The sequence below is a fragment of the Pleurodeles waltl genome, chromosome 8, assembly GCF_031143425.1.
Source record: "Pleurodeles waltl isolate 20211129_DDA chromosome 8, aPleWal1.hap1.20221129, whole genome shotgun sequence".
Taxonomy (NCBI): Eukaryota; Metazoa; Chordata; class Amphibia; order Caudata; family Salamandridae; genus Pleurodeles; species Pleurodeles waltl.
Genome location: NC_090447.1, coordinates 813649834 through 813662351, shown reverse-complemented (window position 1 = coordinate 813662351; position 12518 = coordinate 813649834). Strand labels below are relative to the sequence as shown.

Genomic DNA, 12518 nt, shown 5'->3' with positions numbered 1-12518 from the left:
GAATGCAAGTAAAACATGACATTAAACAGGAGCAATTTAGCTGTTCCCAGGCAGAGATGGCAGTGTCTGATTTTGATCGCTGTAACTAGTGGTAGGCCACAAAAGTGGAGCTTAGGGGGCAGGATATTCATAGATGTGGCACCTGACCTTTGCCCTCCAGCAATATCACTGATTTGTAAAGACATTAGCAGTTTCTTTGAAGTAAGTATTTAGGCTGGAGAGGAGTCAAGAGTACATCCAGGAGATAATAGAATTAATGGTGATGCTGATTTGCTTCATTGAGTAAACCAGGATTGTGTGAGAAGTTGAGAGGAGTGGTGATGAAGACAGTAAGAACCTTGTATTGACGGGGGCTTAGTTTTAGGAAGTGAGTGGGCATGGAGACCTCAGTGGCACTATGATAGTTATTTTTTCTTTTTCTTCCTTCAGATGAGTCCATCTAGTGATGAGAACCTAAAATAGAGTTGGGTGTCGTAACGCAATGATGAATCAATACTTGTGTGCTGTTTCAGGGGAGAGGATGTAGTGCAGCGATCAGAGCGACCTCCTTGGGAGCTGGGGATCTGGGTTTGAGCCTCAGCTTCGGCATAGCGTCCTGTGATTCTGTGCAAATCACTTAATCTCCCTGTGCCCACGGACAGCGTCTGGATACCCACACGGGTGATAAGCTGCACTACATAAGTCTACACATTTCATTTAATTGTTTTCCCAGTAGTTTAACCAGTGGTCCATGTAAGGTTGAAAAGCATCAATGAGCAAATCAAAATTTGCAAGACTTTTTTCTGCCAAAGAAGATCTGGAGGACTTTGCATTTACAAAGACTATTTGAGAAAAGATGAGAACCAATTCAAGACCTTGCTAATCCCCATGGAGGTGAGAAAGGTGAAGAAAATAGTCATGGTCGATCATGTGAAATGCTTCTGAAGAATCTTTAAGGACAGGCAATCAGGATGAGTTACTTCCTAAAATGTTTTCAGCTAAAATTGCATTTCACTTTCCCTTCTCCCATCCAGTTACAAATTAAAATGATTTTACTGACATGACTTCTAAACATATTTTGCACCACTGCAGAAATCTATCACACACATCTTTAGAGGACTAAGGCAAAAGCACACCTTTAAAGAAGGCATCATATATCGTGTGTGTATATATGTATATGTGTATTATATCCATACGTGAACCTATCCAAAAGGCAGACAAGCACTGTATAGAGTCAAGGGCAAGGATTAAGTCGAGGAGTGATCAGAGTGATAGCTACTTTCTGTGAACAGGGGTGCACTGCTCCTGCATCGTGATGTAGTGTTTTTTAAGAGGTGTAGCTTCAGCTGTTTCAGGAGCAGAATTGGGGTAATTCAGATGGATACAGTAATATTGTTATGTTGAGGGGTTTTAGGTCACAGTGTACCAGACAGTGCAGCTGTCTGTTTTGCTAAAGACATCTTGGATACTTTCAGAAAGTTGACCTAGGAACGCGTTCAGCTTGCTGATAACTATTGGCTTTGTGGTTTGTAACTCACACTTTCTGGCTTTCCAATTGGTTTAGGCTCTCCATGCTTTAGTTTGTCCCTCCTGTTGCCTAAACCATGTTTTCTGTATTCTTCCGCAAACTCGCTTTATGTTAACAGGCCCTTAAATCTCGTTCTTATCTCGTAACATTTTTGTGCATTCAAAGACCGAGGTCAAATGTCAGGCTCCGTCTTCCAAGGGAGGTTGTTTACTTTTCTTTCTCTGACTTCCTATCAAGAGCATTTATGTGACAATCTTGCTGAATACTGGAGTTTGTAAAAAGTTTTTTTCTAGTATACTGCACCATTTAAGTGAACAGTGTAAGTATTTCAGAATATATCAGAATTATGAATGCACAAATGAAGTACATTTTTTGTTATTTCTGAAGTGTGGTGGAAGAAAATACAAAATCATTAAACTAGGTAATGCAATTTCCACACATTTGTGTCTGTGCACTGTATCGATTTATTAGAAAAACTGTATGTCTGTGCAAATGTGCAAATGTAATGGTCATTTCAACTGAAAATATGTTGCCTGTAATGGCAGTATGCTACCACACCATGAATACTCTACTCAGTGCCACTACACACTGTTTTGCACCACTCCACACCACTGACTCTACTCTGCACCACTCCATTTTACACCACTCCACCTCAAAGCACTTTGCGCCACTCCACTCTACGCCACTGCACTCTACACTTCTCTACTCTTCCTTACTCTACTGTATGCCAATGCACTGTTTTCCACTCCACTTTTCACCACTGCACTCTACACCACTCCAGTCTATGCCACACCAAATCTACTCTGCACAACTCCATTCTATGCCACTGTACTGTACGCCACTCTGCAATGCTGCACTCTATGCCAATATTCTTTAAACCAATGCACTTTGCTCTGTAACACTCAACTCTATGCCCATGCACTCTACGCCAATCCACTGTACACCACTCTAATGTACTCTGCACCACTGCACTGTATGCCACTGTTCTCTATACCACTTTACGTCATTACACTCTATGCCACTCTATGCAATTGCACTGTACCCTGCACCACTCCACTATACGCCACTTAACTCTACTCTGAAACACCACTATACTCCAATCTACACCACTCTACTCCACTCTATGCCACTGCACTCTACTCTGAATTACTGCACTTTGTCATTGCACTTTACACCATTGCACTCTACACCGCAATACCATACTCTGTGCCACTGCTATATACGCCACTGTATACACTCTACACCACTGCACTCTGTCACTCTGCTGTGCAACACTGCACACTCTGCCACTGAACTCTACACCCCTCTACTCTGCACTACTCCACTCTGTCACTGCACTGTATGCCACTTGACTCTACTGCGCACCACTGCTGTCTGCATCACTCAACTCTACACCACTCCACTCTGCACCACTCTACACCATTCTACTCTACACCACTCTAATCTATGACACTGCACTCTGTCACTCTACTCTACTCTGCACCACTCTACTCTATTCCATTCTGCCCTACACCATTCTATGCCACACCACTCTGCACATTCCACTCTGCACCACGCCATTCTGTGCCACTCCACTCTGTACTGCTCCACTTTGCATCACTGCACTTTACTATGCACCACTCTGACCTACACCACTGCATTCTACTAATGCTGCACTGTATGTTGCTGAATTCAGTGCACTGCACTCTATGCCACTATACTCTGCAACACTCTATACTCTGTCACTCCAATGTATACCACTCAACTCGACTCCACACTATGCCACTCCAATACAAGACACTCTCTGCCACTCCACTCTATAACACTTTATTCCACTATTTGCCATTCCACTCTCTGACACTCCATGACACTCTCCGCTATACCACTAACCTTTAGCCATGCAGAACAGCAGCCTAGCTGGTGAACAACATGTCTAAAAAGCCTGTAGCTCTTGCATAGACGAGATCTATTGGCTTTGCCAGTGCTTGTTGCTTTTGGTACTAATGCTGGATGGCTTCAAAACCTGGGTTCACATATCACATTGATTTGCATATTCCCTTTTCAGGAATTATTGTTAGTTCCCCCAGGGCATGGATGAACTGTTTTTGTCTGACCCTTGTTTTTGACCCATGTGTACCAGCTTGGGATAAATCTTTTTTTTTACTTTGCATATTCAGATTCATAAAGCATTTAACTCACTTATCCAAAAAGGAATGAAAAGATTTATTCTTTATTTAAAAGAAAATGGCGTCAAACATTGTCATGCCCAATTTGTCGTCACTTGACCAAGTTTTTGAAATAAAAAAGATCCAGTTATTCATGCTCTTCATATTACTAAAAGAGCTGCCCCAGAAAACACTAATGAATTTTATTCTGAATGAACCTACTCAAAACATGTTTGTTCTTCACCTAGTTTTGAGTCATTTAATCACTAATCTCAGAGAAGGTTCAGGACTGAGTGACGGGAAGTAAATGTTCGTGTCACTGTAAAGTTAGTGCACTGTATAATATTCAAGTGAATCTTAAATCTCACTTCTGTCTTTAATTTTTACAGTTGCATTTAACATCCCCTTAAGTAACTTAATAGTACCCACACACTTCAGAATCAAAGCCTGGGTCCAGGCAAATATGCCAGTTGTCTTCCAATATCAACATCTATTCATATTTATAAATAACACACTTCAATGCTGTGCATACTACTGAGATAGCACATTACATCATAGTGGTAGAAGAATGATTACATAGCTTGGCCTGCTAGCACGATGGCCGTCACAACGTGAGGCTCTGCTGGGCATCGGGCCTTTTTCCTGCATTTATCCTGCTAGGGCGATACGTGTGAGCTGATTTTTAAGCCTGGCCCCCCTGGGAGATCGGAGAGCTGAGGAGTGCTGTCTGCGGCTGGATTATCGGTGTGCGGCCGCTGTTATTCAATCCGCCTTGCCGGGAGCGGGCCCTTGCAGGGGCACGGCCCGCAGCTTCTGGACCCAACTGCAGGGCCTTGCGGCACTGCTGGCGGGCTTCCGGGGGCGTGGTGCAGTTGTAGCTGTGGTGCCCGGGGCTTGGGGTGAGCACGGTGCTCTGCCCTCTTGGACCGGTTTGGCGGCGGTATCGAGCCGCGGTCCTTTCAGCTGCCGGCGCGCGGGGGCCCTCATGACTTGGATCTCCCGAACTGCCTGGGCCGCAGGAGCTGGGTCTGTGCTGGCTATCGAGGTGATTGCTGGAGCGGCTGGGACGACGGGGCTGGCTCTGTCGAGAGCGGAGGGGGCCTGGCTATCTTGCGGTGTGCCGATCGGGCATTCTGCGGTGCGGCAGGTTGAGGAGGTGAGCGGGGGCGACCGCGCTTGTGGATTCGGGGCCCGGTGGTCTTGTGGCTGCGTGGGGCCTCCCTTGGGCCCGGTTGCTGGGCTCAGCTTTCGCCGGCTGGGTCGAGCCAGGGAGATGGACTGAGACCTAGAAAGACTGCGCAAACTGTCATTTCTCTCCTCACTCCTGGCTGCTACCTTTTTTTTTTTTTCTGGAAGACTGTGTGACCTCTCCGTGTGGTAGGGCCGAGTGGGAGTTTGCCGCAGCTGTTTGAAGCTGGGTGGCCTTGAGGAGCTGGCTCATCGATGGATCCATTTGTGGCTCTGGAGTGATTCGCTGCTGGTGGGGGCGCAGGGCTGACTGGTGGTGGTGCCTGTCAGGCCTGAGGTGGGTTAGTGGGCCTGGGCTGCTGAGTCGCATTTCTTTTTAAGGAGCCCGGAGTTGACTCTGGTGTGCCCCCCCTGGCCTGCCGCTTTTTGTATGATAAACGGAGCTCGTGTTTTTCTTGTACTCTGTCTGCGGCTCGAATATGTGCAAGTCGGATCAGAAACAGGCCGAGATCTCCTTTGAGGGTGGGAAAAAGAGGGATGTCTCCTCTGCCTCTAACCTTGGAGAAGTACCTGCTGGCGAAGGAGCTTCGGAGACCTCGATTAAGGCTATGTTCCTTGATCTTAAGGGCAGCCTTGCTGGCATTGACGCCAAGCTGGATCATTTGACAGCGCAGCTAGACCGCATTAAGGCCAGGGTGGACGATCATGATGCCCGGTTTGACCATCTGGAGACACGCGCCTCGGAGCTAGAGGACCAACGTTCTGGTGATCGGGAACAGTTGATCCGCATGGAGCGGGTGCTTGAGGTCATACGGAATAAAAATGAGGACCTTGAGGCTGGATCGCGCCGCAACAATATTCGCATAGTGGGCCTCCCGGAATCTACGGATAAGGGCAGGATGGAGGACTTTGTGGAGGCTATGCTGACGGAGCTTTTTCCTGGAGAACTCTCCAAGATGCTGGTGGTTGAGCGAGCGCATAGGTCTTTGGGTCATCGGCCCCCGCCTGGCACCCCGCCGCACCCAGTCATTGTGCGTTTACTGAATTACTGAGATAGAGACACTGTCCTCAGTCTGGCCAGGGAGCGCAGGCCTGTGATTTTCAAGAACACTGAGTTGAATATTTTTCCAGACTATACTCCTACTGTGCAGGCTGCGCGACGAGCGTTCCTGCCGGTTAAGGGTGCCCTTAGTCAAACTGACGCTAAATTCTCCCTCATTTAGCCGGCAAAACTGAGAGTGCACTATGGTGGTAAACTGCTCTTTTTCACAGATCCAAAGCTTGCGGCTAAGTTTGCTAAAACGGTGCCTAGGAGATCAGCGGCTGTGACCCTGAGTGTTCCTGGGACTGGAAATGCAGACCTGAGTGACACTAATTAGATGGGAATGGGTGATGTTTTCTGGGGTTGTCCTCCTTTCTCTATAATTGCTGGGTGGCACTGCTCGGTGGTGCTGCCCAATTGACCGCCCCATTGTTTGGCTTCTGGATGGCCCGTTTGCCCTCTTTCCCCTGTCCCGATTGGGGTAGCGGGTTGGATGGCTCAGCTCACGCCCCTTGGATGAGTCCTGTATATTTGATATATGATAAAATTGTGGGTGTTGATGTTTTGGGGGGGGGAGGTGGGTTATATGCTGTGACCCGGTTGGGGGGTCTGCGTGGGTGGTGGGGTTTGTATGTTCTTGTTTTGGCTTTTCTGTAACTTTTTGTTCCCTCCCTTTTCACTTCTCTCCTTTTATGGGGCTGCCTGGCTCGGTGGGGGGCTGCGGCTGTGCCACGTTCCTGTTGGATTGAGTTAATGATGCTGGGAGGTGAGACATTGGTCAGATGTCTTACTTGGAATGTGCGTGGCTTGAGTGACGGACGCAAGGTGCAACCTATGTCAGCTTATGTTAAGCGCCAGGCCATAGATATATGCATGTTGTAGGAGACTCATTTGGTGGCGGATACGCAGCATCAGTTAAGGGCTGGCTGGATTGGCGAATGTCATTGTGCGGTGTTTTCAAGCTATGCTAGTGGGGTGGCGATTTTGATTCGCAGGGGATTCCAGTGGCGCACTCAGAGAGTCATTGTGGACCCAAATGGCCGATATGTCTTGATGCGTGGCATGCTGTTGGACAGAGCCTGTCGACTCGTCTCGGTTTATGGCCCGAACACAGACGACCCCGAATTCTTCAGCGAGGTGTGGGGTTTGGTTGATTCGCTGGGCAGCGGCACAATACTCTGGAGGGGCAATTTCAATGTTGGTCTAGATCCTGTGTTGGATCGGGAGAGTAGGGCTCGGCCGCAGCATGTTTCTGCTGCTGGGGCTCTGTCGTCCATTATGCTGGAGGGCACCTTGGTGGACTTATTGAGGGTGAAGCATGCAACTGCCCTGGAGGGTACGTGTATTAACTATGCTCATAGTAGTTGGTCCCGCATTGATCGTTGGCTTGGTTCGAAGGACGTGGAGCTCTGGGCGCAGTCGGTGGAGCATATGGCGCAAACCTTGTCAGATCACTCGCCGGTCAAGTTGATGCTGGCAGTCCCTGGCGGGCCTAGACGAGCGCGTTTGTGGCGCCTTCCTCATGGGGCGCTGAGAGATGCTGAATTTCTTTTCGACGTTCGTGATGCCATAATTCACTGCTTTGCTGAAAATCGCGGCTCTGGAGCTCGGCGGGTACTTTATGGGAGGCTTTTAAGGTGGTGATCCGCAGAGTCTGCCTCGCGAAACAACATGGAGTTGGCTGACTTGGAGGGTCAGATTGCGGAGCTTGAGAGAAGTTTGGCAATGAGCTGGTCAGGTGCCGCGCTGGTGGATTTACGGGAGGCTGTGTCGTGGTACGAGAAGGCCTCGCTTCGGGAAGTTTGCTTCTTGGGGAAATATGCCAGAGCGTGATGATATGGCGAAGGTGAGAGAGCCGGGCGCATGCTGGCACATATGCTACGTCGGCCCTGGGCTAGTAATTATGTCACTGAGATTGATAGCGCGGAGGGGGAGCGAGTGGTGGGGACAGACGGCGTAATGCAGGTTTTCACCAAATTCTTCATGGATCTCTATGCGGCGCCTACTGGGCTGGATACCAATGTGGCTCAGGACTACTTTTCTGAAATCTCCTTACTCTGGTTCGACGATGCACATCGATCTTACTTAGATGCCCCTTCACTGTTGAGAAGGTTCTGGTGCTATACGCAGTTTGCCTGGAGATAAGGCCCCTGGGCTAGATGGTCTGACTCCTGCGTTCTATAAGGAATACGCCGACATATTGGCCCCTTTTGGTGGTATATACCAAATCCATGGAGACTGGGGTTCTGCCTGTCTCTTTGCAAGAGGCTTTGATTGTTACGATTCTAAAGCCGGGTAAAGATCCGCACTGCTGTGACTCATATCGCCCGCTCTCCATGATCAATATTAATAATAAAATCCTGGCCAAGATGATTGCGACATGGCTACAACCGTTGCTTCCGAAATTGGTACTGCTGGATCAGTCCAGATTTGTACCTTGTAGATCCACTTCTCATAATTTGCGCACGTATTTTGCGATTGCAAGTACGATTTAGGCTGAGGAGGATGCGGCGGCCGTCTTTTTGGATGCCACTGAGGCTTTTGCGTGGGAGTACATGTTTGCGCTGCTTGCGTGAGTGGGCATGAGTGCGCGTTTTGTGAAATTGATCCGTTTGCTGTACTCAGAACCCATGGCCAGACTGTGACTAAATGACAGTGTTTTTGGACCCTTTCGGATTGCTCGGGGGACTAGACAAGGGTGTCCCCTTTCTCCACTGCTATTTGCAGTTGCAATGGAGCCTATTGTGGCGTATCTGAGGCAACATCCTAATAAGAGAGGGCTCCCGTTCCAACAGCGGCCCATTTTGCTTTCTTTGTATGCTGATGACATAGCGCTGTATGTGAGCTAGCCACAGAAAAACTTAGGTGTGCTTCTGGATGAGATTGTACAATTCGGCAGCCTCTCCGGTATTGCGATTAACTGGTCCAAGTCGGTGGTGCTGCCCCTCTCGGCGGGGATGGTGGAGTTTTCCTCCCGGTATCCGATTGGATGGGCGGATGGCCCGGTGCTCTATCTAGATGTTTGGGTCAGCCGGGATGTGGAAACACTTTGGATGGCTAATTATGACAGGGTGATTGCTTGGTTGGAGGACAAGGCTGAGGCGTGGTGCTCGTTGGCGCTTTCGCTCATAGGGTGCATTGCGGTTGCAAAAATGGTGGTGGTGCCTAAATTCCTATACTTGTTCGTGAATCTGCCTCTTATTCTCACTGCGAGCTTTATGCAGCGCCTTCGATCTGTGCTGGTATGCCTGGTCTGGGCGGGTGGACAGCCCAGGGTCTCCTGGGAGACGCTGACGCTGCCTTTTGAGCTGGGTGGGCTTGCCACTCCCGACTTGGAGCTTTATTACTATTGCGCTCATGCCCACTTTGCTTATTACTGGTTGCACCCCATTCGGTATGTACCGCAGCTGGGGCCTGAAAGCGATGCGGTGTGGCCCAACTGTCTGTCCAGGGTGCTGGAGGCTCTCCCTCGTCGTAGGGTGAGTGGCGTGAGTATGGTCCAGTGCACTATTAGGGCGTGGATTGCGATGCTGCGAAGGTCCGGGGTGGAGGTGCCGTTTGCTCCCTCCATGTCGGTACTGGATGTCGCGTACAAAAGGATGTTTAGTGATACACGATTACGCGACTTTCTTCGTGATTCTGATCTTGATGAGCTGGGCGACTGGTTTGAGAACAGGCGGTTGGTCTCTATGGAGGCTGTGCTGGGGGCCGGTTGCGATACCGTGCTGCATCGGCTGTACGTGTTGCATGTCTGTGCGATGCTGCGTGCGCGCTTTGCGGCTCTTTCTGAGATGCCGTCGGTATGTCAGGCTCTGGAAGTGCTGTGCTGGGCGCAGTCGCCGGGTAGGCTGATTACTAAATTATATGATTGTTTACAGGATCCACAGGGCGGAGCTGGGATGGCTGTTAAGGCCCATTGGGAGGCGGATGTGGGGGAGATTATTACAGAGGAGATGTGGAGGAAATGCTGTGCGCATATGCGGGCACTATCTCCCAACTACAGGCTGCGTTTTATCCATTTCAAATTTCTGCATCGCATGTACTACACCCCCAGGGGCCTCTATGCTATGGGCCTGCGTGGTGATACGAACTGTGAGCGATGCTGTGCCCCGGATGCTGGCTTTCTGCACCTAGCTTGGACCTGTGGTGATGTCTGCACCTATTGGATGAAGGTAATGGAAACGATCGAGGAGATAAGTGGTCTGCGGCTGCCTTTTTCCCCTAAGCTGGCGTTGCTAGGATATGTGGAGGAGGTGCCGTCGGCCCACAGGCGGTTGGTGGGCATACTGCTGCTGCTTGCGAAGCGCAGGGTGGCGATGTGCTGAGGTCGCGGCCGGGCTCCCCGTGGGTCTGATTGGTTGCGTGACGCCTCGTTCTGTCATGAACAATTGATGACTTTTTGGGAATTGGCCCCTGAGGGTGCTCGGCCGTGGGATATTTGGGGGCCGCTGCGTACTTATCTGGAGTCCCTGCGGTAGAGCCTTTGTGGATTTGCGCTGGTTGGCCGCGCATGTGGCGTTGTGGCTGATGAGGGCCTCGCTGCGCTATGGCTGCTGTGTGTGGATTGATCCCTGCCCTGCTTTCCCCTCCTTCATTTTCGGTTATTATTTTCCTTTGTCTGTAGTTGGTTATGGATGTTCTTAGCCCATGAATGTGCAACATTGCTCTTCTTGTCTCCGGACTCTACTTCCTAATGGCTTACCACTTCGAGGGAGAGGTTCCGGCCGAGCCGGCTGGGTGGATATACACTTGTGCTCCTGTTTGACCCAATTGCTGCTGGTGGTACGGTTTGGGGCCTCTTGTATATTGATGAGGGACTTTGCACTGTTTCAATCCTGTACTCTCTGTTTTGCGGGCTATTTCGATGCTTGTTACTTGTTTGTTGAAAATTAATAAAAAAGTAAATAAAAAAAAAAAAGAATGATTACATAGATTGCTGGTAAATGTGATTGCCACATTAGTGACTGCATTACATAAAATATCATATAGAATTATAGATGGGTAACAGTGAATCATGGGAATGTATTCACCTAGGGGTACTGAATGACAAATAATAGACGCGAGCAAAGCTCAAGTAGTTTATGATGTCACTCAGAACCCCAAGGTGAAAACTTCATCATGAATTATTTTTTTTTCCATCCATAATTTTATATATTATGGATGACCAGCAAAATCATCTGTCTGTGCTTTCAGCTGCTACACAGGGGCAGAGAGGTAATGGGAAGCCATGAATAACATGACCTCTCCTCTCTGTCCCAGTTGTAAATCAAAACAAAAAACTGACCTCCTTCCGCCATCCCCATTACCTTCTGTGGGGAGACAGAGGCTTTGGTACCATGAACTCATGGCAGACTACCCGAGTGCGAGGGGTTCTCTAGTTCTCAAGTTTAGCAGCTAGCCAGCAGACCTGCTGACAGTATGAGAGTGAGAGAGTGATGGTGACTGGGTGACGTGTGTAGGGGGTGTTACATACTAATGTAAATAGTTTAGGTACAATTGATGTCAAATAAAAAATGAAATAACCACAATATTTTGTATTGTTTTTAGAAATCGATCTCTTCTTAATGCGGGGGGACAAAAGTTCCTGCAAAGTTGCTCCCATCGCTATAACTCCCAGGCTGCTCACAAATATATTCCAAGAAGGGCGTTGCTTTATATACCTGGAAACGATGAAAGAAAGATTCAGAAAATACCATCTTTAAATGTAGACTGCGCTGTATTGGACTGTGAAGATGGCGTTGCTCTGAACAAGAAGGTAATACTTTTTATCATTGAAAAATGTAACCTTTCGGTATATGGTCTTCACAAATAGTTTATTTTTGTTAAGTCAGGTTTTTTTCTGCTCAGTTCTTGTTCAATCACTCGCTCCCCACTTACATCCAGTTTCAGAGCACACACAGCAGATGTCCTTTTGCACTGAGGCAGGACCAAATGGACATGGGTCACTGATTTTGTACAAAGAATGGGAAATTATGCAGCTTATGGTGTGATAAAAGGATTATGTGGCATTAGTTTTTTTGCTAAAATTACATTTTTATATTTGCTGGACTATTCTCATCCTTCGCAGGAATCAATGACCTTCGAGGTTGGTGACTCACTGGATCCAATATAGAGTGTAGTAGAACCACTAACACAGTTTCAATACAAACCCAGTTAATATACACACTGACCAATGTGGCCACCAAAGGAAAACTCCAATAGGAAATAAAGTTAATGAATTTATTACTAACACAAGCTCAAAGTCATGTAGACAATTTGCAAGACCAAGCTATAAAGGCACGTAATTACCAAGGGCTGCTGAAGGCGACAAAATAGATTGAGACGGACTAACATTAACAAAACTAAGCATTCAAGAAAGACAATACATATCATCAAAAATAAGATCTGTGATACAGAAATTAGGGGTTGCTCAGAATTTTCAATCATCAGTTAAATCAATTTAGCAGTCATAATTTAGCTGGGAAAACCCTACAGCTAGCCAAATCAGGGAAATACATGTGTGGAGTGGAAAACATGCGGGCATAAGACAAAAAGCACAAAAAGTGCAAAAATAACTTGGAAAAATGTTATCTTGGACTGCAAGACACTAGCTGAGCTGAGCAAAAGATAAGTTAAAAGGGAAAGGGTTAGCAATGCA

At 48.0% G+C, this 12518-nt stretch overlaps 1 protein-coding gene across 3 annotated transcripts in view; it reads left to right on the top strand.

Moving 5' to 3' along the window:
* CLYBL (citramalyl-CoA lyase) overlaps nt 1-12518 on the top strand; it is a 1509930-nt gene that overhangs the window by 855540 nt on the left and 641872 nt on the right. For all 3 annotated transcript variants that reach the window (XM_069205075.1, XM_069205074.1, XM_069205077.1), the window contains one exon: nt 11429-11636. In XM_069205075.1, the coding sequence (XP_069061176.1) occupies nt 11429-11636 (208 nt within the window). The remainder of the gene's footprint in view (nt 1-11428; nt 11637-12518) is intronic.